The following is a 25,524-nucleotide window of genomic DNA, read 5'->3' as shown; positions in this document are numbered from 1 at the left end:
ATCTCACTGAAAGCACCTCAAGCTTTTCTGGAGGCTGTTCCCCCAGCAATCAATCTATAGTCCCCCAGATACTATTCTGATAAACCCCTGCAATTCTTCCCTAGTTCAAATGCCATGTCTTTCAAGCTTTCTCTTAACACACCAGTCAAAAGTGAGTTATGTAAGTGAAACACACTATGTAAACTATTAATACACCTTGTAGTTGTTGGTTATTAGTTAATTAGCATTTTGCATATCCCACAATTCACTGTCCCACACCATCCTGAATTGGAATTGGATTTCAAATCTTAGGCCCCTCCCTGGCCCACACTGTGAGGCCAAGCCATATCTCAAAGCCTTTATCTGATATCTATGTACCCCCCCCATAGTGCTTTGCTGTATTATGAAAACCTTCTTCTACTACAACTTTTATAGAAATTTGCTAGAACCCATGAGGGCAAATCTATGCATCAATCATTCCCTCAATCACTATTTATTAAACCCCTAAGACGTGCCAGGCCATGTGCATGCCCCTAAGACTACTAATGGGGACAGCACACAGCCCCTCACCTCACAATGCGTGCGCCCTGGGTGGCAGGGCGAGGCCAGGGTAGGGAGCCCATGCCCTGGAGAGGAGCTGTCTGTGTCTGACTGCAGCACAGCCACTCTTGCCTGGGTCAAGATACATGGAGGCACATACCACATTCCACAGGATTGGGTTCTTCAAAGTAGCATCTCCGATGATCAAGTAGAGAGTGTAGGTGCCGGACGCAGAGTCAAATTCGAGCTTTCTCTCAGAGGTATCCAGTTCAAACTTGTACACGTTCTTGCTGTCCGGCTCCGCAACAAATACCACCTCCTGGCCAGTCTTCTGGTTATGGAGTCGGACAAATGTCTGGATAGAACAATAACGCAACCCTTCATCTGATAATTTCAAAACTCCCTCCGGGCCCAACATCAAATCAACAAGGCAGCAGGCTGTCAGTTCTTTCATCGCAGTGGGAGGTCTGGGATCTGCCAGGCCTGCCCGAGAAAGCAGGAGGAGTGGCCGTCCCACCCTGCTTACTAGCTCAGAGATCAGAGATCACTTTTTGCTAGTATAAGAAATTTAACTTAGGGGTCCAGCCAATTCTCAACGACTTGTAGGCCGAATGCCCAGTTTGTGGATGATTTAAGCCCTTTGCTGTTGCTGTAATTTCTTCTTTCTGCCAGCCTTTTGGCCACTTTGCTGCCCAATTAACTTCTTCACCAGAGGGTGAAAAGAAGGGAAATGAGGTGGAACTTTAAGAAGCTCATTTTCAATTTCCTAGTGCCTCCAGCTAAAGATTTAGGAGAGAAGGCTTGGGGATTGATAGCAAGGCAGAGTTCTAATCGAGCAAAGCAGCCCAGTGTCAGAGAGAGCCTAGCTTGAAGACAAACAGATTTGGTTACACTACTAATTGGCTGAGCAGGTAACTTAACCTCCTTGAGCCTTGATTTCTGCATCTTTAAGATAGAAAGATTAACTTCTACATGTGGTATATCTATGTCAAGAGTCACAATAATGTAGGCAAAGCATTTAGCGTAGGACCCACTATATACTAGCTAGTCAACAAACATTTATCAATGATGGTATGAGTCTAATCACCTTATCCCCCCAATGGCCTAAGAAACTAAGGTTTCTGCAAATTAGAACTGCAGCAAAACTTAATATCCACTCGGCTTTTCTTTCAAGTGTTTCAAAATAAAGAATTCAACAAAGCAGGTAGATCGGTTCCATTTCACAGATCATGAGACACGGAGTTTAAATGAGTTGCCATGGTCACAGAGCTAGTGCTGGATCCACAGAAAAAACACAAATCTCATTTGTTACTTTACACCTGGGCAACGAAGAACCACCATCAAAGTATTTAGGGAAAGAGGCCCAGAGCTGTGAAGCCTCCTGACTCCAGCAGTCTTGGCCAAGAATGGGATTTAGAAGCCTGGATGCCTGATATTCCTCCTGTCACAGCCAAGCACAGGCAGCAGCCAGGCTCATCTACAAAATGTCATCTCTACCTAGGAGGTCTGTAAGCCAGGGTTTCCAAAACAGAATCTTGGATGAGATGAGGAGTATTCAGTTAAAGTTATACTTCCTCACTAACTCTTCCTGCCCTAACCCTAATCCCACCAATTTTGTCTTGTAATTACTTCTCTTCATATTCTGTCTTCCCTTGTGCTGTTTCACTGGCAGATGTCATTCTGAGAAGGAGGTGGGAAGTGCTAAGGGGCTGAAAAGTTAGTCGTGGCTAAGTGGCCTGACCGAGCTCTCTGGAGCTTGGGTGTAGAGGGAGGAGAAGCAGAGAAGGGCCGGGACGGCGGTGCTGGCGGCAGCCACTCTGGGCCTGGGCACAAGCACAGTAGCTGCAGCTACAAGAAACAGAAAGCAAAAAGGTTTCCAAGTTGAGTCCACTCCCCTCCATGGTCTGTTTTGAAGCTGCCCCTCAGCATGGACACAAGTCCGCTAGCTCTTGCTGAAGTACTGCTACAAAGCACCTAAACCAAGGCCACTAGGTCCCACGTTCTTTCCTATCTTTCCACATTCAAAGTACTTCTCTGAACTTCCCTTTACAATACAACCGTGGATGGGGCAGGGCTCAGAGCAGTTATTCTCAATCAAGTGGGATGACAGAGGCAGGAAAGGAGGTGTCTGAGAGGACAAGGGCCATATCAGACTCTCTGGGGAAAAGATACAGTTTGAAAATCTTTTAAATAATAATTATCATTATGTTATATATGGAAAACAGAAATGAAGCCTATTGGTTTCATAACACGAGGGAGGCACGAGTTAAAAAGTGCTAGTTTTCAGATTCCTACAAAATCTGCTTTGGCCAGAACAAAAGCATACTTTGGGCTCACTTCCTAGGTTTTCCTTTTTTCAAAATTATTTTAATATATGTTTTTTAGTCAGAAAGAAAAAAGCCTCAATTAAGTGCTAATCTTCCTTAAATATATCTTTTCTATGCCAGCTAATCTCTTTAAAAGAAGAGTGCATTCCAGGTTCAGGGTTACAACCAGTATAAGAGGGGCAGAGTGTCATGTGGGAGAACCCGATGGATTGTCAGGGTTCAGAGTGAAGATCTGAAAGCAGGAATTCGGAATTTTCTCGATTCAGTGTTATATACCACGGCAACAACTATCGTGTACATCAATGTTTCAGGCCAAGAGAACCGTCTGCGCTCTTTCCTGACCTGGTGAGGGGTGAGTTCAGCACCAGTGTTCACATCTACCAGCTGGAAGAATAAAGCAAAGTTCTGGTGGCTGTCTGCGATGAATGTGCCCTTGGCTTTGGCTGGGTAGGTCACCCTGAAAGAGACATTTATAAGGTAAGTTTTCAGAGAGGAGGATCTGCAGATCTCTGAGACAAGAGAGAAGAATACAAACTTCACTTCACTGCCTAATCCTCCCTCTCCCACTTGTAACACTTTTCTGTTGTGGACAGAGTGGAGAATTGTCTGTGGCCTGAGGGCAAATTGGATTGATAAAGCCAGGACTGAGAAAAGCACAGAATAAACTTTCATCAGGGTCTGGGGAAAATGCTATGCGCAGATGCTCCAGGCCTTCACTTCAAGGACCTAAGGATATCAACTCAACCAAGTCAGGCACCAATGGGGCTCACATGTCCCCATGCAAGCTCACAGGCGGACTGGAGGGCTCTGGCAAAACCACAAGGAGAAAAAAAAAATCACAGGATCGACGTTAGCAGCATATGTGAGCAGGGTCGGGAGACTAGGAGGTAGGAGACGCAAAGGACAGAAGGGTATGTACAGTTTTTTCTTTTTTTTAATGCTGCATTTTTTTTCCTGGACACCGTTTCAATTTATTTTTCTGCCTGAAATTGAGCTTTAAAAAGTCATTCTCTCAAAAGGCAGGCTTGATGAGAAAACTCTTCTTTTCACAGCTATCTCCTGGGACTTTAGATTAAAATGGCCAGGGGATACAAAACAAGCCAAGTGATTACAGAGCTCACAAGGGCCACATTTCATGTTTAGGCTTTATATTTACTTATGAGTAATGCCAACTCTTTATCTATGTAGAGTATTAAACTTTGCAAAGCACTCTTACAGACATTATTTCAGTGGATTCTCAACAGTGCTCTCATTTCCAATGTCACTATAAAAATATCCAAGCCAGAGGCAGAAAGCCTAGCCCTTCCACGTGACTTAAAAGGAATGAATGAATGCTTAGCTTCTAGTCTCTGGCTAATATCCCATCTTCAAAACAGCCTCGAAGGTTCCCCTACTTTCTCTGGCATCTATAGCCACCCCAGTTGAGTAAATTTGGGGTCTGAACTACACCCAGATGTCTAGATGCCCCCTCGCCCCCGCACCCAATGAGGATCTGGGAGAGAGCTGAGAAATGGCTTCATACAATGTTCTGGCCCAACTCTGATCAATTACTAATGGTTACCTAGAAGTCTGTGTTAAAAAACATTCTGAAATACTTCCCTGGAAGTCCAGGGGTTAAGACTCTGTGCTCCCAATGCAAGGGGCACGGGTTCGATCCCTGGTCGGGGAACTAAGATCCCACATGCCACATGGCGCGGCCAAAAAAAAAAAAAAAAAAAAGATTCTGAGTTCAGCAGGAACAAATGCTGTGACTGATCAGTGATGCCCTCCATGGACTTGAGAAAGGGACTCACAGCCCTAGCGCTGGGTATCTGCCATCTCACTTCTAAGGACCTGTGAGACGTACAACTGATTTCAGGCTCACTGTGGGCCAAAGAGAGTTGACATGAGGCCCCTAAAAGCAAGTTCAAGACTGTGAAGATAAAGAGATGACATCAGAAAATAAGTTAATACACTGCTTCCTCCATTAAGAAAGTCTTGTTTTAGGGAATTCCCCGGTGATCCAGTGGTTAAGACTCTGCACTTTCATTATCAAAGGTAAGGGTTAGATCCCTGGTTGGGGACCTAAGATCCCACAAGCCATGCAATGCGGCCAAAAAAAAAAAAAAAAACCCCAAAGAAAGTCTTGTTTTAAAAAGAATCGACATCTGAACTAAATAATGTGCTTGGTAACACAGCTGACTGACGCAGACTTACATTCTGAGGTAAGCTCCTTACCTCGCTGTGGACTGTTAATAAACAGTTGCTCAGGGACTGATCACTGATATAGACAACCCCCAAATTTGTCTGGATGCCAAGCAGCACCCTGATGCAGTGCCAGAGGAATGACAGCCTCTTTCATCTGGAGTACAAGCTGGGTCACTGCTGACACAGAAATGACATGTGAAGGGGCTCAGTGCCTAGGCATGCTCCTCCCAGCTCAAGCCTGGAATCTCCCTGTACCCAGGAGGCATCCCACCTACCGCGTGGTTTTGGGTGCAATGCTCTGATCCTTATCCACAGTGGAGAGATCGACATTTGTGATGCCAACTTCAGTGGAAATCTTGACTCTGAGCTAGGGTGAAACACAGAAGAAAATCGCCAAGTCAGCTGGTGAGTATACCAGGAATTAATATACATATCCAAATTTTTCTCTTACTTGTGAGTAAAGGCATGCAAATAATCCTAGGACAGGAGTCTTCAATGATTTTAGTAAAACTGACCCATCCCAGTAGTATTTCTACCTCTTCCATCTTGAGGCCTAAAAGTAACTCCTTGATTCTTATCCCTTCTTCCTTTCTTTGGCATTGAATGAATGGTATATATTAAAAAAGAAACAAAAAGAAAAAAAGTAGGTATCTTCATGTGTACTTTAAAATAAATAAGGGAGAAACTCCTTAAGTAGTAACCTTCAAATAATTTAAATCAACAAGTACTCAATTCTAATGACAGCTAATGTTTATTGAGTGTTTACTATGTGAAAGACACTGGCCTTCTAAAGATTATCTCATTTAATCCTCACCACAACTCTAATGTAGTGCTATTTCAGATGAGGAAATTAAAGATTAGAGCAATGAAGCCATTCACTCAAGTTCAGATAGCTAGTAAGGCAGAGCCAGGGTTCAGGCTCAGGCATCCTGACTTAGAGTCCACGTTCTTAGGCACCTTCCTGTCCAACTTCCCAGCCAACACTTAAGTTTGTGCCAAGCAGACTACAGGTCTGCCCAGGAAGATTTAAGAAGCTATGGCAGTCATCTCTGCCATCCACCAAGTACTTCTGCTTCTCCTTCTGAGCATGTGGCAGAAATGTACTTCCCTGCCCTCCTGGAGTCAGGTATGGCCATGTGACTGGCTCTGCCCAGAAGCGTGTCACTTCCAAGTGGAAGCTTAAGAGTCGGTTTGTGATTCTCTTCTCCTCTGACATGGACATAGACGACCTACAAAGGAGCTTGCTACTTCAGCCTGGGTCCTGGAGTAAGGGCAACGTGAAGCAGAGTCTCCAGCTGACACATTAAAGATACCTTGCATGGGCAAAAAAGAAACTTGTTTTAAGCCCCTGAGATTTGGAGTTTGTTACAAGCACAAACCAGTCCATCTTAACTCTTAGGTTGCTTTAATTCTATACGTTCCCTATAAACATTTTCACAAAGAGGGGCCAGCCAATGCTAGTAAACAAGAAAATTTTAAAAATTAGATTAAAATAAACATGAAATTCCAAAAGAGACAGAAAACATGCTAAAAGTCTACCTCAAGGGAAATTTTTTATTTAAATTTTTTATTTAAAATCTTAAGTTTGAATGTGCAAATTATGCAATCCCAAGGCACTTTTAATGTGTAAACATATCTGTGAGACTTCCAAATATTTGATAAGCTTGAATGTAATGCTTAAAGAGATCCTTGCCACATACACTGGTTTACAGTCTAAGTTAGGATCAAGGAATAGAGATAGAAGGCTGGGCAAATAATTGAAGGAGAGCTTCAGCATTTTTCTGAAGTGCACTATCAAGGTGTGAGAACCTCAAATCAAGGGCAAAGAAGAAAAATTTAAAAGAGATAAAGATAGCGATCAAGTAATTCCTTTTAACAGCCTCCATAATAACTATTTTGTGACAACAACCTCAATTATCAGGTTGAATAGGGGTGTTCTGTTTTGCTTTAAAAAAAAAAACAAAAACCCTAAATGTAAAAGACTACCAAAGGCTATAAGCATATTATTACCTCCTACTTTTGAATACACAGCTGCCTATTGGCAGAATTATATTTAACATCGCCTGTCACTGAGTCCAGGCAACTGGGTGAATTATGGCAGGGGAGTGGGGGGGTGAGGGGTGGGGGGAGGCCATCAAGTTGAATAGACCCCAAGGGGAAAGCTGGAAACCTCTACTTTGTAACAAAAGCAAAGAACACAACTCTTCATAGAAGGATTACTTTTGTGTAAATAAGAAAGGATATGCATACATTCAATGATATGGGCATCCTTCTTTTTCAAAGTATATACAGTTAACTGTTACTAATGGATTCCTCTAAGGCAGCGGGTCCCCAACCATTTGGCACCAGGGACCAGTTTCATGGAAGACAATTTTTCCACGGATGGGGGTGGGGGTGGGGGTGGGGGTGGGGGTGGGGGAGTGGGCGGGTGGATGGCGTGGCTCAGGCAGTAATGCGAACTATGGGGAGCGGCAGATGAAGCCTGGTTTGCTTGCTGGTCAGCCGCTCACCTCCTGCTGTGCGGCCTGGCTCCTAACAGGCCGCGGAGTGGTACTGGCGGCTGGGGACCCCTGCTCAAAGGAGAGGGACTGGACTGAAGGGATGAGAGAAGGCTCTAATGTTTCATTATATACCTTTTTGCAGTTTGAATTTTTTTAACTACATGCATATTTTACTCCTATTTTTTTTTAAATAGGGATTGGGACTTCCCAGGTGGCACAGTGGTTAAGAATCTGCCTGCCAATGCAGGGGACACAGGTTCAAGCCCTGGTCCGGGAAGATCCCACATGCCACGGAGCAACTAAGCCAGTGTGCCACAACTACTGAGCCTGTACTCTAGAGCCCGTGAGTCAAAACTACTGAAGCCTGAGCGCCTAGAGCCCATGCTCCACAAGAGAAGCCACTGCAATGAGAAGTCCACACACTGCAACAAAGAGTAGCCCCTGCTTGCCGCAACTAGAGAAAGCCCGCGCACAGCAGTGAAGACCCAACACAGCCAAAAAATAATAATAAATAAATAAATAAAAATAAAATAGGGATTATCTGAGCACTGGCATTGTGTGACAAATACTTTCTTCTTTATAAATGATTCTGTATTAAAAAGTACCACTCAGGGACTTCCCTTGTGGTCCAGCGGTTGAGACTCTAGGCTTCCAATGCTGGGGACACAGGTTCGATCCCCGGTGAGGGAACTAAGATCCCACATGCCATGCAGTACGGCCAAAAAAAAAAAGTACCACCCAATAAATATGATTTAAAAGACAATCACTCTCCCTTTCAACAGATGAATAAACACAAACATGTTTAAAGACTTGTGTAAGGCTCCTCAGTGTATCCTAATTATAGTGATAAGGAAGCCATCAACTTGTGGGTTTTTACTTAGAATCCTGACTATAAACTTACAATAATAACACGGTCACTAAAGCCTGCTAATCAAGATTCAACTGTGTTTGTTCTGAAGACATTGTAAGCATTCACAGTACAGACACATGGAATAATGAAAGGGCAAACTGCAGTGAACTCAAGTCATTTTGGGTTTGCTCTCAGCCCTAATTTTAAAAGGCCTCCTAAGTTACAGCTTTCTGTGTTGCACAGAAACACCGTAGGGCTGTTCTTAAATAAGGAACCATTTAAAACAAGTCCTTCCACTCCTAAAATCTTATTACAAATGGGTCTCTGGAAACACTGAAAAGAAAAGCATTTTTATGCTACTCTCTTAAAGCAAATTGAGGTTTTTTCAAAACCCTGTTGTAAAGAGTTCAGAGTAGGATCCCTGTTGGTTAGCTGCTTCTTCCTTCAAACTAACACTGCAGGATTAGTTTTTATAATAAGAAAGGGACTTGTTTAGCCACTTTAAATGCAGCTAAACCTGCTTTACAGTGCATCAACTAGTCCTTCTTTTGCCTGTACTGCACACCACATACACCTCAAAAAATGTTTTAACGCCAGGAAATGCAGTCTTTCTGCTGAGAGTAATAACCTCCCTGTTTAGCTCATTACTGTCAAAAATGATGGTGCATTAGGGGCAATTAATGCTAATGACAGCTTCTAAAACCCATGCTTCCCCTGACAGCAAGTCCAATGTCAATGAGTGCTATTACAGGCCCTCCACACCAAACCACCATTAATGCACTCTGACCAATGTCAAGCATCTCCCAGGAGAGTAAACAGGACCTGCTGACCCGCTCTGAGGCTCTAAGCATGACTATTACTGAAATTACAAAGTAAAGTTGCATATGTGACAGAGGTCAGAGCATGCACATGCACACAGGCAGGCACACACACATAAAGCTTAACATAATGAAGAGAGATCTTTAACGCTTACTCCATCACTGGGAAGGAAAAGGACAGCAATGGCCTCTATGGGAGCTTACTATCATTGCATGAGTAACAGCTATTAGCCATTTCTGTTACTTTGTACTTATTTAATTTTTCCAACGACCATAGAAACGCTTGTGCAAACACCAGATTTGGTGTAACAAAAAGCCAAGCTGTAACAATAATCAAGACAACATAGTACTGGTATAAGGATAAAAATATAGATTAATGGAATATAACTGCAACCATTTATGGTCACACTGATTTTTTTTTTTTTTTTTTTTGTAGCTGGCACGAAAATAGTTTATTGGGGGAGCCCCGGAAAGGGAAAGGGATCGGGGAGGAAAGGGCTGGAATGTGGGGACTCTGCCCTATTCTCTTCAGGAAATAGAGCAAATGGGGAGCTGTCAGACAGTACCTGGGGTGCCAAAACAAGTCAACAGGGAAAGAACAGTCTTTTTGACAAATGGTGCTGGGATAACTGCACATCCACATGTAAAAGGAGGAAGATGAACCCCTACCTCACACCACATACAAAAATTAACTTAAAATTGATCAGAAACCTAAATGTAAGAGCTAAAATTACAAAATTCTTATAAGAAAACTTAAGAGTAAATCTTCATGCTCTCAGATTAGGCAACGGTTTATTAGATACGGCACTTAAATCACAATTAATGAAAGAAAAATAAAGATATTGGACTTCATCAAAATTAAAACCTTTTGTGCTTCAGAAGACAACATCAAGAAAGGGAAAAGACAAGCTACAGACTGTCAGAAAATATCTGTGAATCATATATCTGATAAAGAACTTGTATTAAGAATATATACAAAAAAAAAAGAATATATACAGAACTCTTATAACTCAAGAACATAAAAAGACAAACAATGTAATAAGAAAAGGAAAAAAGAAGTATATAGATTAGGAAGGAAGAAATAAAGAGACAAAATAAAATATTTTTAATGGGGAAAAGACCTAAATAGATATTTCTCCAAAAAAGACATATAAATGACCAAATAGCACATAAAAAGATGCTCAATATCATTAGCCATCAGAGAAATGCAAATCAAATCACAATGAGATTCCATTTCACACCCATCTAGGATGGCCAAAATGAAACAGACAGATAATAAATAACAAGAGTTGGTAAGGATATAGAGAAATTGGAACCCTCACACGTTGCTGGTGGGGATGTAAAATGGTGCAGCTTCTTTGAGAAAGAGTTTGCCAGTTCCTCAAAAAGTTAAACATAGAGTTATCATATGACTCAGCAATTCCACGCCTAGGCATAAACCTGAAAGAACTGAAAACAGGTGTTCAAACAAAAACCTGTACATGAATGTAAATAACAGCATTATTTATAATACCCAAAACATGGAAATATCCCAAATGTCCATCAAGTGATGAATGAATAAACAAAATGAGGTATATCCACACAATGGAATACTAAATTATTTAGCCATAAAAAGGAATAAAGTACTGATACATGCTACAGCATGAATGAACCTTAAAAATATTATGCTAAGTTAAAAACACAAAAGGCTACATATTTTATTATTCCAGTTACATGAAATGTCCCAAATAGGCAAACCATAGAGACAAAAAGTAGGTTAGTAGTTGCCAGGACTGGGAGGAGGATATATTCCTATAGCATAAGGAGTGCCTACAAATAGACACAGGGTTGCTTTTTGGCGGTGGTAAAAATGCTCTGGAATTAGATGGTGGTAGTGGTTGTACAACTCTCATCTAAATATACTAAATATGTTGAGTTATATACTTTTACTGGGTAATTTTATGGTATGTGAATTACATATATCCTCAGTAAAGCTGTTATTTGAAAGAAAAAAGGAAGCTACTTTGTGTAGGGTAAAAGGCTCACCCCTAGAAGATGAATTACCATAGTTCTAAGGGCCTTGGAATGTGGGGAAACATCTTTAATGTTTAGACCACTCCATCCTTTTCTTCTTTTAAGTGGTCTGAGATGGAAGCTAAGCACTGAAAAAATAAGATTTGGTCTCTGCCCATAGGGAGCACCCAGCCCAGTGAAAGAGCAACACTTATAAGCAAACAATAGTAATACAATGCAGCAAGAACAATTATGGACAGGGTGTAAAATACTACAGCAACAAAAATAAACCAAGTAGACAAGCCCTAAATATACGGGGGAAAAAACTTTAAAACTGTTAGAAGACAATATTAGAGACTATCTTTTTTATCTTGGAGCAGCGTAGAATTTTTTAAAGACACAAAAAGTAAAATCTAGGGAAAAAAAGACTTTTAAATTAGGCTTCATTGAAATGAACTTCAGTGCATCGAAAGATGCCATAAAGCAACACTGAGGGACAATGTCTGATGCTTATAACTAGGGATTTACTAATATATATAGCTCCAGAATATATGTAGCTCCTAAAAATCAATAATTAAAAGACTAACAAACCAAAAGAAAAAGACAAAAGATACACGACAATTCACAGAAGAAGAAACCTAAATGGTCCATAGACACAAGAAAAGATGCTCTATCTCACTAGAAACCAAAGAAAAACATTGAAACAACAAGATAACCATTTCCTATCCATCAGATTATCCAAACTCATAATAGCAAATACTGGTACAAATATGAAGAAAAGAGCAATTTGGCAAAACCTAATAAAGCTGGAAGATGAACATACCCTACGATCCCACAACTTCATTCTAGATAAACAAAATGTGCATAAGCAAACGTACTAGGATATTCACAGCAGCATTGTCTGTAACAGTGAAAGTCTAAATGTCCAACAGAAAATGAATTAATAAATCTGATGCATTCATAAAAGGAAGACAATTTTATGAAAATTTTTCATATTTATCCATACAGCTCTAGTTCTACGTGCGTAAATATGGCTAGTTGTCTTTAATATTGAGTGAAAACAAGCAAATTGCGAGAGGATACATATAGTATAATGAAGCATATAAATTTTGGTAAGATGGAAATCAATGCAATAAATTGCTTAAAAATACATATGTAGCAGAAATATAAAAACTGGCATTGGAACATACACCTCAAATCTGGGGCAAGAGGAAGAAAAAGTGAGGAATACACAGAGAGCTTAAATTCAATCTACAGGGCTTTATTTCTTACCAAAATAAAACAAAGGAGAAAAACATAGCAAAATGTTAGGGCTTGAGGGAGATGAGTGGCCAGTAGGTATATGACAATCATTATATTATTCTTTGTTCTTTTCTGTATCTTTTAAATAGTCCAAAATAAAAAATAAAATAAATAAAATCCTATGGGAGCACAGATGAAGGAGCAATATTTGAACTAGACCTTACAGAATGAGTAGTTCAGCAAGGGAGGGGAAGAACATTCCCCATGGAAGAAACAAGAGAAGTCCAAAGGCTTTACGTGTACTGGGCACATAAAATGTATATGAGGATGAGTATGTGGTCAAGAGCAGCTAGAGCTGAGGGGATGGGGATGCAGCCACAATGAAGGATGCGCATGTGCTCTGTGGAGGACCTTCTAAAGCCACAATGAGGAGTCTAGACCTTATTCACAGGCAATAGAGAACCAAAGAAATGTTTAACTAGGGGAACACTGTGATTTTATAATTCTAGTGGTGTTTACGGTGCTTATTAAATGGAAGGGGCAGAGACTGAAGACAGTGAAACTGGCTGGAAACTACATATCTACCTACTTGGGATCTACCCAAGTAGGAAAACTTGGGCTGAAGAACAAAGGAATCATGCAACTTAAAGGAATCATTCCACTTAAAGGTGGAATCGACATGGCGACTGACCAGAAGTGGAAAGAAAGGAAGGGTTAAGAATGGCTGTGATGTATGGGTATGGCACTTATATTGGATATGTTGTTATCAAGATTGTATAGGTAGAAGGAAGGAGGTTTCAGGCCAAAAAAAAAAAAAAAAAAGTTTGCCTTTCAATGTGCTCAGTTGCAAATAAGGCCCCTTAATGCAGGAAACTAAAATTGAAAGAATCTGGATTTTCAAGGTTCAAGGTACACACTACAATCATTTCTATCCAAATCTTGTGTTAGTGAATGGAGTAGGATCAGATGTCTCCTGCCCAAAAAGGTCAGACATGAGGTAGAGAAAAGGCAGAGAGACTAGAGTTCCAGAAAATATCCTTTCTGCCAAACTTTTAATATAAATGTTTAATCTAACTATGTTAAGTAATGCCCCACTTTTGAAAAGGTCAAATTTTCTAGCTGCCTTGTCCTTTCAGTAAAAGAAAGTGACATAGGGGCCAACCTGAGGAGCTCTCCAAAGGCCAAATTTGGGATAATATGAGCAAAAAAAATAAAAGATGACAGTAATGGATTATAACCTACAGAGTAAAATAAGTATCCATGAATCCAAAGTATTATACGTAACTGAATAACTAAATGCAGGGGAAGGGGGACAGCTTTTTCTTACAGTAGAATTCCAATTAATAATGTAGAAAGAATGAAAGAGAAAATCACCTCTTGGCAAACACCACATTAATAACTCTTACAGGCAAGATCATCAGGATATTTGCAGAGTCTCAAAATATCACTCCACCAGACACTTAATTATAAAGCAGAAAAACAGCAACTTTACAATGGAGAAACCTAGCAGACACCACCTTAACCAAGTGATCAAGGTTACCATCACCAGCAATGAGACATATCAACAGCATATACTGCCTCATAGGATACACTGAGAAGGAGCATCACTTTTGGTGTATTCTCGCCAAAAATGCATGACCTGAATTTAATCATGAGGAAACATCAGACAAACCCAAAGTGAGGGACATTCTACAAAGTAACTGGCCAGTACTCTTCAAAAGTGTCAAGGTCACAAAAGACAAACTATCCTAAATTGGAGGAGAGTAAAAGGGCATGACAACTAAAGGAATATGTGATCCCAGGTTGAATCTGGGACCAGAAAAGGGACATCAGTAAGATACCTAGTGGAATTTGAATGAAGACTATATAGATTAATAGTATTGTATCATTATTAATTTCCTTGTATTGACAATAATATTACAGTTACATAAGATGTTAACATTTGGGGAAGCTGGGTAAAGGGTATACAGGAATTCTTCATATTATTTTTACAACTTAAGATCGAAATTGTTTCAAAATGAAAACGTTTCATTAAAAAAGAAAAGTGAGTGGAAAATGACATTTGAATAGTGAAGAAAATAGCTGTCACAAACAGCATATATTTAACTATTCGGGAAAGGCACTGTACTACTTCAAGTTCCCCTGACCCAACAGAATGCATGACAATGTGGTCAAGCAGGTGCAACAAAGACACAGTGGCAGAAACATTAAGATATGACAGCAGTAAGGACAAAGTAGTATTATAAATAGGCCAGGAGCTGGAGCTGCACACAGCTCTGCAGCCTCTAAGCTAGCTCAATATTCACTAGGGCACAGTGACTAAACCAGTATTGTGCAGGGGATCCACCCAAGCACAGACAAGCTGGAGGTTTTGGACAAGTTACTCTACCCCTCTGGGTCTCGTCTGTGAAATGAAGAGGACTCCACGCATCTGCTAGGATTGTTGTAAGAATAAAATAAGCAAAAGCACATAGAACTGTACTGTTCATGTCACAGGCTTTCAATGAAGGGTTCATACTTATGATCCTAAGCCAGAATAAGAAGAGGTTAAACCATATCCCATAGTTTAAAAAGTAGGAAAATACGTAATTCATCTTAAATAAACTTCTACCCAAAAAGGTTAAAATGAAAGCTACAGTGCCTGAAGGGGCAAACCTCAATTAGCTAGGAAAACCACTAATGTGAAATACCACATTCCCACAAAGCATCAGATAAGTGAGGCATAGCTTTCCATCCTTAAAGCCACGTGGATTGGGGCTTCCCTGGTGGCGCAGTGGTTGAGAATCTGCCTGCCAATGCAGGGGACACGGGTTCGAGCCCTGGTCCGGGAAGATCCCACATGCCGTGGAGCAACTAAGCCCGTGCGCCACAACTACTGAGCCTGTGCTCTAGATCCCGTGAGTCAAAACTACTGAGCCCACGTGCTGCAACTACTGAAGGCCACGCGCCTAGAGCCCGTGCTCTGCAACGAGAGAAGCCACTGCAATGAGAAGCCCGCACACTGCAACGAAGAGTAGCCCTCGCTCACCGCAACTAGAAAAAGCCCACGCGCAGCAGCGAAGACCCAACACAGCCAAAAATAAATAAATAAATTTTAAAAAACCACGTGGATCTTCAACAAAACTAGAGTCAGCTAAACATCTGAAACATAGTTCATTATGAAGGATTACCAATTTTCTTTTGTACTTTACCCAGACAGACTCACTATGGTGCTACAGGTCACTTGATGCTTTTGATCCCCTAATTAGCATCAAGCACTTTTCTAAATCTATCATGGGGAATAAAACAAAAAAAAAAATTTTTAATTAAAAATAAATAAATAAATCTATCAAGGCCAACCACAGAAAACATCTCAAGAATATTTATACCTCAGTGGAATTATGGGTGATTTTAATTTTTTCTACTTCCTAAATTTTATGTAAGATAGTAATGCTAAATTATAATGGAAAATGAACAATTTACAAATAAAAGAAAACTTGCTATGATCAAGTTCTTGGCTAAGTCTGTCAAACAGCACAGTTCAAACCTATCCCTCTCAACATATTCACGTTAACTTGGTCATAAGTGAAGTCAATATACCAGATGGTTAATGCTATGTGCCTGTTTGGTCATTTCCTTGTGTATATTATCATGGAGATGGGGACAACAAGAAAAGCACTTACCTCTACAGTATTTGCAATATAACGGTTGTCACCTTCAACTTTGACAGAGAAGTCATAATAGCCACTGGAAAATTTGACATTCACAAAGTTTAGCTCAAAAACATCCCTGTTAAGAATGACAGTGGGGTTAGCAAGAACTCACATAGGAAAGTCACAAATATAACAAACGGCCTACAAAGTGAGGCATTCCTTGAGATGGTCCAGGGCTGCACCACTTCTTCACTTTTCAACTTCCCACCCGCCTGGGCCACCTCCTGCTCAGTTACAGATTATAATGAGGGGCAAACTTCAAAACGATCTAAAATGACCTCCTTTTTCAAGTCTCGAAAGTCTTCTTTTCATTTTCCCCCCTCTCAGCTCCTAAAAATCCCACCTCCTTCGGGTAAGTCTTCCACAACTAAATGCAAAACAGCTAAGTCTACAGTAGGATACCAATTACGTTAAAAAAAACAAAAAAAAGTAGAAATGTTCAAAGAGGTTGGTGTAGGGTAGTATAATTGTAGGTAACTTTCTGCATTATTTCTACTTTCCTGTGCTTTGTGAATTTCCTAAAAAGGATACATCTTATTTTTAATTTAATTTTAAAATATTAATTTTTATTTTAAAGGGGAAAAAAAGGTAGAGAATTCTTAACTCTAACTACATGGCAAAACCCTCAATGTCATTTACCATTCTACTGATCATTCGTAAAAATGATTTTGCTTTTCAGCCGCATAGCACAGGGATATCAGCTCAGTGCTTTGTGACTGCCTGGAGGGGTGGGATAGGGAGGGTGGGAGGGAGGGAGACGCAAGAGGGAAGAGATATGGGAACAAATGTATATGTATAACTGATTCACTTTGTTATAAAGCAGAAACTAACACACCATTGTAAACCAATTATACCCCAATAAAGGTGTTAAAAAAAATGATTTTGCTTTTTAATTTCACATATTGCCTATGTATCTTTACAACTGTGTAAGAAATGCATTTTCTCTCTAAAACTCAGTTCCCAATCTCATTAACTTACTAATTTAATACTTAACGAAGTTTCATATAAAAACTGACCCTGGGCTTCCCTGGTGGCGCAGTGGTTGGGGGTCCGCCTGCCGATGCAGGGGACGCGGGTTCGTGCCCCGGTCTGGGAGGATCCCATGTGCCGCGGAGCGGCTGGGCCCGTGGGCCATGGCTCCTAAGCCTGCGCGTCCGGAGACTGTGCTCCGCAACGGGAGAGGCCGCAGCAGTGACAGGCCCACGTATCGCAAAAAAATAAAAAAAAAAAATAAAAAAAAAATTGACCCTTAATTTTTTAAAAAATTTACATAACAATAACACAGCCACTGAAGATAAGACTATAGAAGAATATTAATCCTATGGGGGAAATGTTCATGACATATTATTATAAATAAAGCATAATCCTAAATTTAGGTAAATTTGGTTTTATGATCTTGGTAATAACCACATAAATCTGGGTTATACTGGCTGCAGGCTAACTTTCCAAAACAAGTATATTGGCACCCTACAGAGATGTGCTCAGTTCTTACCCCACAGGGGTGAACGATGTCTTCTGGAGGACTGTGGCTCTGGAGGCAACGGATTTAGCGTGTTCTAGTTTAACAGTGGCCTGAGTCAGAGGCTGGGACAGAACATTGGTGACCTGCAACTGGAAATAAATTTTAAAATTGTCTGTAGCAACAAAAGCTGAGGGAGTACAGATTTTGCTTCTAGGGTGGGTGCTTCATCCACAGGGAGCAAGCTCTGCCAGGAAAGAACCATCTTGTTTTAGAAAACCATCACTGGCCTTTGGTCTACTATCTATGGGAAATCAAATACAGGAAAACACAATTAGTTTGGGAATGGGACAGATTACAGAATGTTAGAGGTGGGGAAGATCTTAAAGATGATCTTACCCAATGATCTCATTTTTCAGATGAGGAAACCAGAGCCCAGGGAAACGTAAGGACTGGCTCCAGATCACACAGTTAATGATCCCCTGATCTACCCACTCTACTTCACTACTACAGTATCTTTAAAAAACAAAATTATTAGCAAGAAAAATAGGAAGGTATGGGCAATGGGAAAACTGAAGTAATATGGATAACACAGTAATAACACTCATTTGTTTAAAGTCGAATATTTGCCAGATACCAGGCTAGGCTCTTATATATATCCTCCCACCGATCGTCTGAGACATAGCAGAATCTATCTTTATTTTACAGATGAAGAAACTGAGGCCACAAAGAGGTTACAAGACTGCCAAAGGCCACATGGCTAAGGACTCAAACCCCAGCCTACCTAGCTTCAAAAGCCAGTATTTTTTTCTACTTTGCTCTCTTAGCTCCCCCTAACTCATGGTGAACTATGCTAATCAGGTTAGTTCTCACCCCAGTCTTTGCTGAGGGGATGTGACTTGTAGGTAGGGAGAGAAGAGGCAACTTTGGAATACGGGGCACTTCTTCAGGAGAGTATCTGTAGGGTCCTCTGAAGCAGAAGAACTTATGGAACTGTCCTATGTGGAACCCGTGTGTTTAGACATAAATAAAATGCTAACTTTTTATAAAGATTTTAGCTTATTCCTGGTTTCCAAACAATAGCAACAAATGCCTCCTTATGACGAATGGAAAACTCTAAACGTGTGCATTTTGCTCTATTCAGAGTTAACACGCCAAAACAGTCCGTGCTTATTGCTGAGGGAGAGGCATGGCTATGTTCTGAAGAGGCAGAGAGATACACTGTCGGCTCCAAGAAGAAGAGACCTGATATTGATTTTAACAACTATAAGTACCAGAATTACCTGGGAATTTAAAACGCTGTCTTAAAATAATATATTTACAAAGTCTGGGTACTGGAAAATACATTTTAGAAGTAAGACTTCTCTATACATCTGTACTTACAAATCCAGAAATGCAATTTTCTAGCACTTAGTTTAGTTTAGTGAAAGCTATACTATTTAAAATACTCTGACGGTAATTCCCTGGCCGTCCAGAGGTAAGGACTCCACACTTTTGCTTGAAGGATTCTGTGACTAGTTCACCCAGTGGCCATCCCCATTTGCTCTTCATTTAAGGGGTCTGTCCTCACGGGGGTTACAATCAGCTGTGTACCAGTCTTTGGATTTCTGGAAGGCTTACACTGGAAACAGCAATCAGAGCAGAGCAGCGCATGTGGGGCATGGAAGTCATACCCGTAGGACAGCCTGTTCCTGAGTGTAGGAAGGAGAGCCCTCAGGCACAACCACAACAGGTACATGGAAGCGATTCTGGGAGAGTGCAGCGGCAGCAGAGGCCACACTGAAGGCTTCTGAGAGTGACTCAAAGTTCTTCTTGCTGAAGATGGCATTCATTAGCTGGATGACCTGATCCTGAAAGAAAAGGGAAATGCAGCAGTCAGACAGGTGGCCAGCCACCCCTCCCTCCCCACCTGGCTCAAGTCATTCCTTATCTTTTTCTAGGCGTTCACTTGGAAGGTCTTTTAGCCAGTAACCCAAATTGGTAGGGGTGGGGGAAGCACATATTCTGCATTTAAGCGTAAAACTTGAATTTGGTTGTTTTTTTCCATCTTCTAGTACAAACTGAAATTAATGCATTTATCTGTCAACCATTTATGGATGCTTACTATACAAATGCAAGGTACTTCTAGATAACTACTGAGATATGAAACTATATTATAAAACACCTATAGCAGTACCCATTTGTTCCATACCTATATGTGCCAGGCACTGTGACAGGTGCTTTACAAGCATTAACTCAAATCTTGACAAAAATCCTGAAAAGACTGATGTCAATCCTTTCCAAATAAGGAAACTGAGGCTAAAGGAAGTTAAGTTACTCCTACAAGTTACGATGGAAAGAAAAAAAGCAGGACCCAAATTCACATGTAGGTCTGTTTGTCTCCAAAGTCCTTCCACAATAAAATATGTCCTTTCTTGATTTCCCTCACCCTCCCACCCAAGCTCCCTTCCTTGCCAACCCACCTCTAAGCAGTATGCTGGGGCTAAGTTGGTGTTTACAAGACCAAACTTCACAGCCGAAGTGTACATTAGAAAGAAACTAAAATAACTCTCCATTAAGAACTAATGGGCTGCTTAGAGGGGAAAACGGAAAGCAATTTTTTAAAAAAGTAGAACCTAAAAGGCATTATTAAAATTCTAGAGGTTGTTTGCTTAAGAGGAAACATTTTCCACTTCAATCAGTTTCGTTTTTTAAAATCTACCGTCTAACAAAAGAGTTCCCTGTTCCCGAAAGTGTTATTCACAGTCGACATGAAATAATTTTCTTTAATTGTACCAATTACATTTTCCATCAGTAAGCTGTTGACATGTTAAAATGGGGGAGTGTTCACCAGAATCGTTATGTCAAAAGCAGTGACAGCAAAATTATCCCAGCCAAATACCTGGTTAGTAGCAGCTTGGGAATAAAGCAAGAAAAAGTTTCAGTTGTTTTATGTAGAATATCGCCAATTCATGTACTGTACTGTGTATAGGAGAATCCCGAAATGATTTGTACTATAAGACCCACATTCTTGCACTTTCACCCGTAACAGAAATTTAAATAGAGTGTGGTATCTCTAGGTCTCCTAAACTTAGGATGAAGGAAAAGACAACATAAAAAGGCCAATACATGAATAAATTATTAGATCATATCCTCCAGAGAAAATACAAAATTAATTCAAATTACTCAAGACAGGTAATTATTTACTGTTTACTTGAAACTCAGCACAGAACTCACAATGCATTCATAATTCACAAAAGAAGTGCAAGTTCTGACTTGGAACCCAAATCTTTCCTCCTAAAATTAAAACAGCAGCAGCTTGTATTTTAAGTCCTTTAGATCAAGGGTTGGTAACCTTACAAACAAGTGGTACAAAGAGGGTCCTACTCTCAAGACTTCCCACACACATTCCAACTAAAGGTTCTTTCAGGTTAACAAGCTCCTCTTGAAAGAAAGAAAAGAATTAACTCTTGGTGGATGTCTGGTAGACACACATGCCTCTCAGTGAACTATGTCAATCAGCACAGATTAGCTCAGACTTAGGCACTGCTGAGGGTCAGTGGGGAGAGAGCAGAACAGGCAATTCTGAAGTACAGGGCACTTCTCAAGAGAAAGAGGATTTGCACAGGCCACCAGCATGGAAAGCATTCATGAGACAAGCAGTAAGGAGCATCAGGAAGGAATGGGAGGTGGATCGAGAGTAATACACTTGGCCTTCTTGTCTCTACCTCATGATGTGTCCGTACGCCATTTAAAGCAAGTATAACAATTTCTTTACACGTCTATCCCACTGACAACCAGTTTCTCAGGAACAGGCTTTACATTTTTCTGTTTCTCATTCTCAATGCCTAACCCAAGACACCCCAAAGCTAACTGAATTGTCCTCTCTGAAAAAAGCTTCCCTTAGCAGATAAAGCCAACAACGCCTTTGGTTTTCACGCCCAAGAACTGTTATATAGACAGGCACCTCCTTAATGGATGGCTCGGTGCCCACGTGGTCCATGAGCTTGTAGGTGGCAGCCAAAAACAATGCCGTTGTTTCCAGTCCCTCTTCAAACTGAAGATACACACCTCCCAGTTCATCCAGGCGAGCAACAAGGTCCTGGCACAACAAAACAGAGGCAGAATGGAAGTCAAGTGATAACAGAGATGAGACGTACAAACCACTGTTACCCCAGTGCAGACGGTTTTGAGAAATCTCACTCTAAGTCTGCAGACCACTTCAGTCACTTAGTGCTTTCTCAAAACAGGTGCTTAGGCAGAGACTAACGTATATCATATAGGCATCTGAAGAGAACAGTATCTTCTGCAGCTCTCGGAGTGCTCCTTCCCTGACCCCTTCGACTCAAGCCCAAGCCCAGGAGTCATAGCACTGAAGGCACCAACTGCTCTGGGCAGAAGGCCAGTGGGCCCAGCCACAGTTCACCCTGGAAGCATCATGACACAGATGGATTCGATGGCCATCCATTTGGAAACAACCTCCAGAGCAGAGCATTTCTCTTTCTTATTCAATGCTCTAAAGGATGAAGAGAGACATACTGCTCTCCTGGGCAACGTGACGAGGCAGCTAATGTGCCTGTGGGGCATCCAGCGATGACACTGTCAGAGTGCCCGTCATCCCCGGCTCTGCGGTCCATGGAAGCAGTCTCTGAGCAGCAGGAGGTCGTGGGCAGTGGAAAGGGTAGTGGAATAACAAAAACCACAGTGACCACTTGCTGAGCACCAATTCTGTACTAGGCACTTTAGAACTTCGCTTGTTCCTAACCACCACCACGTAAGGAAAGTGAGGCTCAGACATTAATAATTTGCCTGAGATTACAAAGTAATAAGAAGTAGAAAAAAATTTGAAGTTCAGGTTTGTTAGGCTCTAAAATCTGTAGACTATGAGACTGTACCTACAAAACACTGAAGTAGTTTGTTGCCTAACTGATGGTGTAACTATACGAGCCTAACAAATATTCCCTAGGAAATATTGCTCTGATACGAAGAACAAAAGTGTGCCACGGATATGAAAAGAAAGGTAACTGGCCGCAACAAATCATTCTTGTCTATCTGCAAGACTCTTCTAAAGGGTTTCAAAGACAGAAGCTGGGAAATTCACTTGCCAAAATAAATTTGTACCTCAATCTCCTCCACGATGCTTCTCAGGTCAGCCTGCTGGGACAGGTAGGATGCCGTCTGTAGAGCCTGGACTGTTCTGAAAGGTAGAGAATAGAACCCCAATGAATGGCAAGTCTCCATTTCCCCTTCCTGTATTGGTATACCTACACATATATCCCGCTCTTGTTCTTTAGAACTATAAGACAGCCTCGGTCCCAAAGGAGCTTGTTTACAGTCTAGGGAAAGATGTAACAAAGATCATTACATTACAGGGAATTCCCTGGTGGTCCAGTGGTTAGGACTCTGCACTCTCATTGCCAGGGCCCCAGGTTCGATCCTTGGTCGGGCAGCTAACATTTTATAAGCCACGTGATGCAGCACCCACCCCACTCCCCACCAAAAAAAAGACCATTACATTACAAAGTTCACTACAGCTAGAGAGAAGGCAATCTGGGCAGCAGGATCCACATAAGTACTGAGGGCAGAGAGAAGAGAGGGTGCACCAGGTCACCCCCCTCTGAAAATCTGTTTGGTCCCTAATGGCATCACATATAGAACACCAGACTAAGACTTAATCAGATTTAGAAGAGATATACTTAGAGGGAGAAGAGGAGCCAATTCATCGAATGAAGGTATATTTGGCATCCCCATGTTGTAAGAGGAACTGTGCTGGGCAGAGGTTGGCTGCCTCTTTTCTACTTTTCCTACTCCAAAACCAAAGAAGTACTGTGGAATCTACATACGTAGGTTGTTGGGTAGAATTTGGAGCAACTTTTCTGAAACCAGATTAATGCAATATAAACAGGAAGCATTCGGTAAACACTCAGCTAACGCTTGTGCTGTCACCATCCTGCTCGGAGACCTGGAAGCCACCCGTCCTTTAGGCATTAAATAAGATGAAAGAAATAGAAGATCTGGTTCTCAAACCAGCGTCTATTCTTTTTTTCTTTTCCTACTATTTACTCCTGATTATAAAAGTACCTATTTGTCAAAACTTCAAATACATTACTAAAGGAGAAAGTTAAAATTCCTGTAATGCCTACCCCTAAAAGATAACTGTCCTGCAATTTATTTAGATTGTATAGATCTTTCCGTGAGGACATATAAATATATTTCATCCTTATTAACAACGACATAGCATTGCATTGCTTAGATGAACTGTAACTGTTCAATGCTGTAACTGTGAACCCTTATTCATGGCTGTATGTGTATATACACCTTTTAATTTATTGAAGTGAATTCACACAAAGTTAGCCATTTGAAAGTGAACAATTCAGTGACGTTTAGTATATTTCACAACGCTGTGCCATCACCACCTCTATCTAGTCCTAAAGCATTTCCATCAGTCCAAAATAAAACCCCATACCCATTAAACAGCTTCATTCCATTTCCCATCCCCTGCCCTGTCCCCTCCCCGCCAGCCCCTGGCAACCTGTGTTCTCTCTATGGATTTACCTATTCTGGATATTTCATATCAATGGAATCATACAAATGTGACCCTTTGTGTCTAGCTTCTTTCACTTAGCGTAACATTTTCAAGGCTCGCCATTCTGTAACATGTATCAGTACCTCATTCTTTTTTATGGTTTATTCATGTATTTTTATCCACTTATGAGTGTATTTCTGTAAGATAAACTTTTTAAGGCGGAATGTAGTAAGTATGTCCACATAAGATTTTTTATTACGTTCTATTCTCTTAATGTGGATAACTTGAAAAATACAAATGGTGCTTCTCGGGGTGGAAAAGAGAAAGCTGAGGACCCCTAGTGGTTAAGCCAACTGCTGGTCCACCCCAGAAAGGTTCCCAAATTCCCAAGGGATGACCGGGCCTTTGTGTAAAACCACCATTTATCAAGTCGGTGTGTTGGGGAATGTAGAGCGAGAATCTGTCCGCTTTCATCCCAATCGTAACAATTTAGATTCCCTCCATGGAAAACGAATTCCATTAAGATGGTAAGCTGGAAAACAGAGGAGTCACAATTCACAGAGAGGGAAGCCCCAGAGTGTTCAATGACCCCTCTGGGATGCTTGTTGTTAGAACAGACTTGAGAAAATGAAACCTGAATTTCCAAACAAGATAAAAATCCCACATCTGCCCGTGATAAATGCTGAGCCCAGAAAAGGCTGCTAGGAGAGCCTAGAAAGAACTTTTCAATTAAGATATCATTTTTCTCTTCTTTGGAACGAATAAGCGTCATGCTGGTAACAACCTCAGAAGTTTTTAGAATGAAATTAATCCACTTAGCTTTTGAAAAGTTTTGTCATTGGCTTTAATTACTTATACTCCAGCAGTTTCTCTCCCTCTGGAGCACTATATTCAAACGCTAAGAAAGCAGATCCTGTCTTGCTAATAAACAGCAGATGATTCAAAGAAATTGGGTTATGAGAGACCACAATAGCATCTTTTCAAATTGTTCATTCAAAGCTACTAATGTTTTTTACCATTCTAGACAAGTTTATGAACATTCGTTTCCTAGAATAAGTCCAGTTAAATGTAGAAGGCCCATTTAGAAGAGTCCTAATCTATATCAGATTTACTTAAATAGGGTAAATTAGTAGTAATATTATATAAGGCATGCTGCCAGTTTGATCTTCACAATAACCCTATGAGACAGATATCATTCTCCCTGTTTTACATATGGAAACACTGAGGTTTAGGGAGGTTAAACACCCTGCTCATGGCCACAGAGGTATTAAGTAGAAGAGTCTGGACACAGTTCTCTCTCACCCCAAGCGTGTGGTCTTTCTACCTGAAGCTTTTTGCAAGAGGATAGAATAGAAACACAAAAGTATAGTTTCAGCCTTCATTAACTCTTTCTTGGGCATCTGCCATGTGCCAGGCTCTCTGAGCACTATAA

At 40.9% G+C, this 25,524-nt stretch overlaps 1 protein-coding gene across 2 annotated transcripts in view; it reads right to left on the bottom strand.

Moving 5' to 3' along the window:
• Positions 1 to 25,524, bottom strand: part of RPN2 (ribophorin II) — a 53,111-nt gene that overhangs the window by 10,632 nt on the left and 16,955 nt on the right. For both annotated transcript variants that reach the window (XM_030830651.3, XM_030830652.3), the window contains exons 5-12: positions 22,688 to 22,763; positions 21,534 to 21,668; positions 19,261 to 19,437; positions 17,621 to 17,739; positions 16,099 to 16,204; positions 5,309 to 5,400; positions 3,189 to 3,303; positions 680 to 874 (exon numbers count right to left, since the gene is read on the bottom strand). In XM_030830651.3, the coding sequence (XP_030686511.1) occupies positions 680 to 874; positions 3,189 to 3,303; positions 5,309 to 5,400; positions 16,099 to 16,204; positions 17,621 to 17,739; positions 19,261 to 19,437; positions 21,534 to 21,668; positions 22,688 to 22,763 (1,015 nt within the window). The remainder of the gene's footprint in view (positions 1 to 679; positions 875 to 3,188; positions 3,304 to 5,308; positions 5,401 to 16,098; positions 16,205 to 17,620; positions 17,740 to 19,260; positions 19,438 to 21,533; positions 21,669 to 22,687; positions 22,764 to 25,524) is intronic.

Source organism: Globicephala melas, chromosome 15 (genome assembly GCF_963455315.2).
Source record: "Globicephala melas chromosome 15, mGloMel1.2, whole genome shotgun sequence".
Classification (NCBI taxonomy): domain Eukaryota; kingdom Metazoa; phylum Chordata; class Mammalia; order Artiodactyla; family Delphinidae; genus Globicephala; species Globicephala melas.
This window is presented reverse-complemented; position numbering and strand designations above follow the sequence as displayed.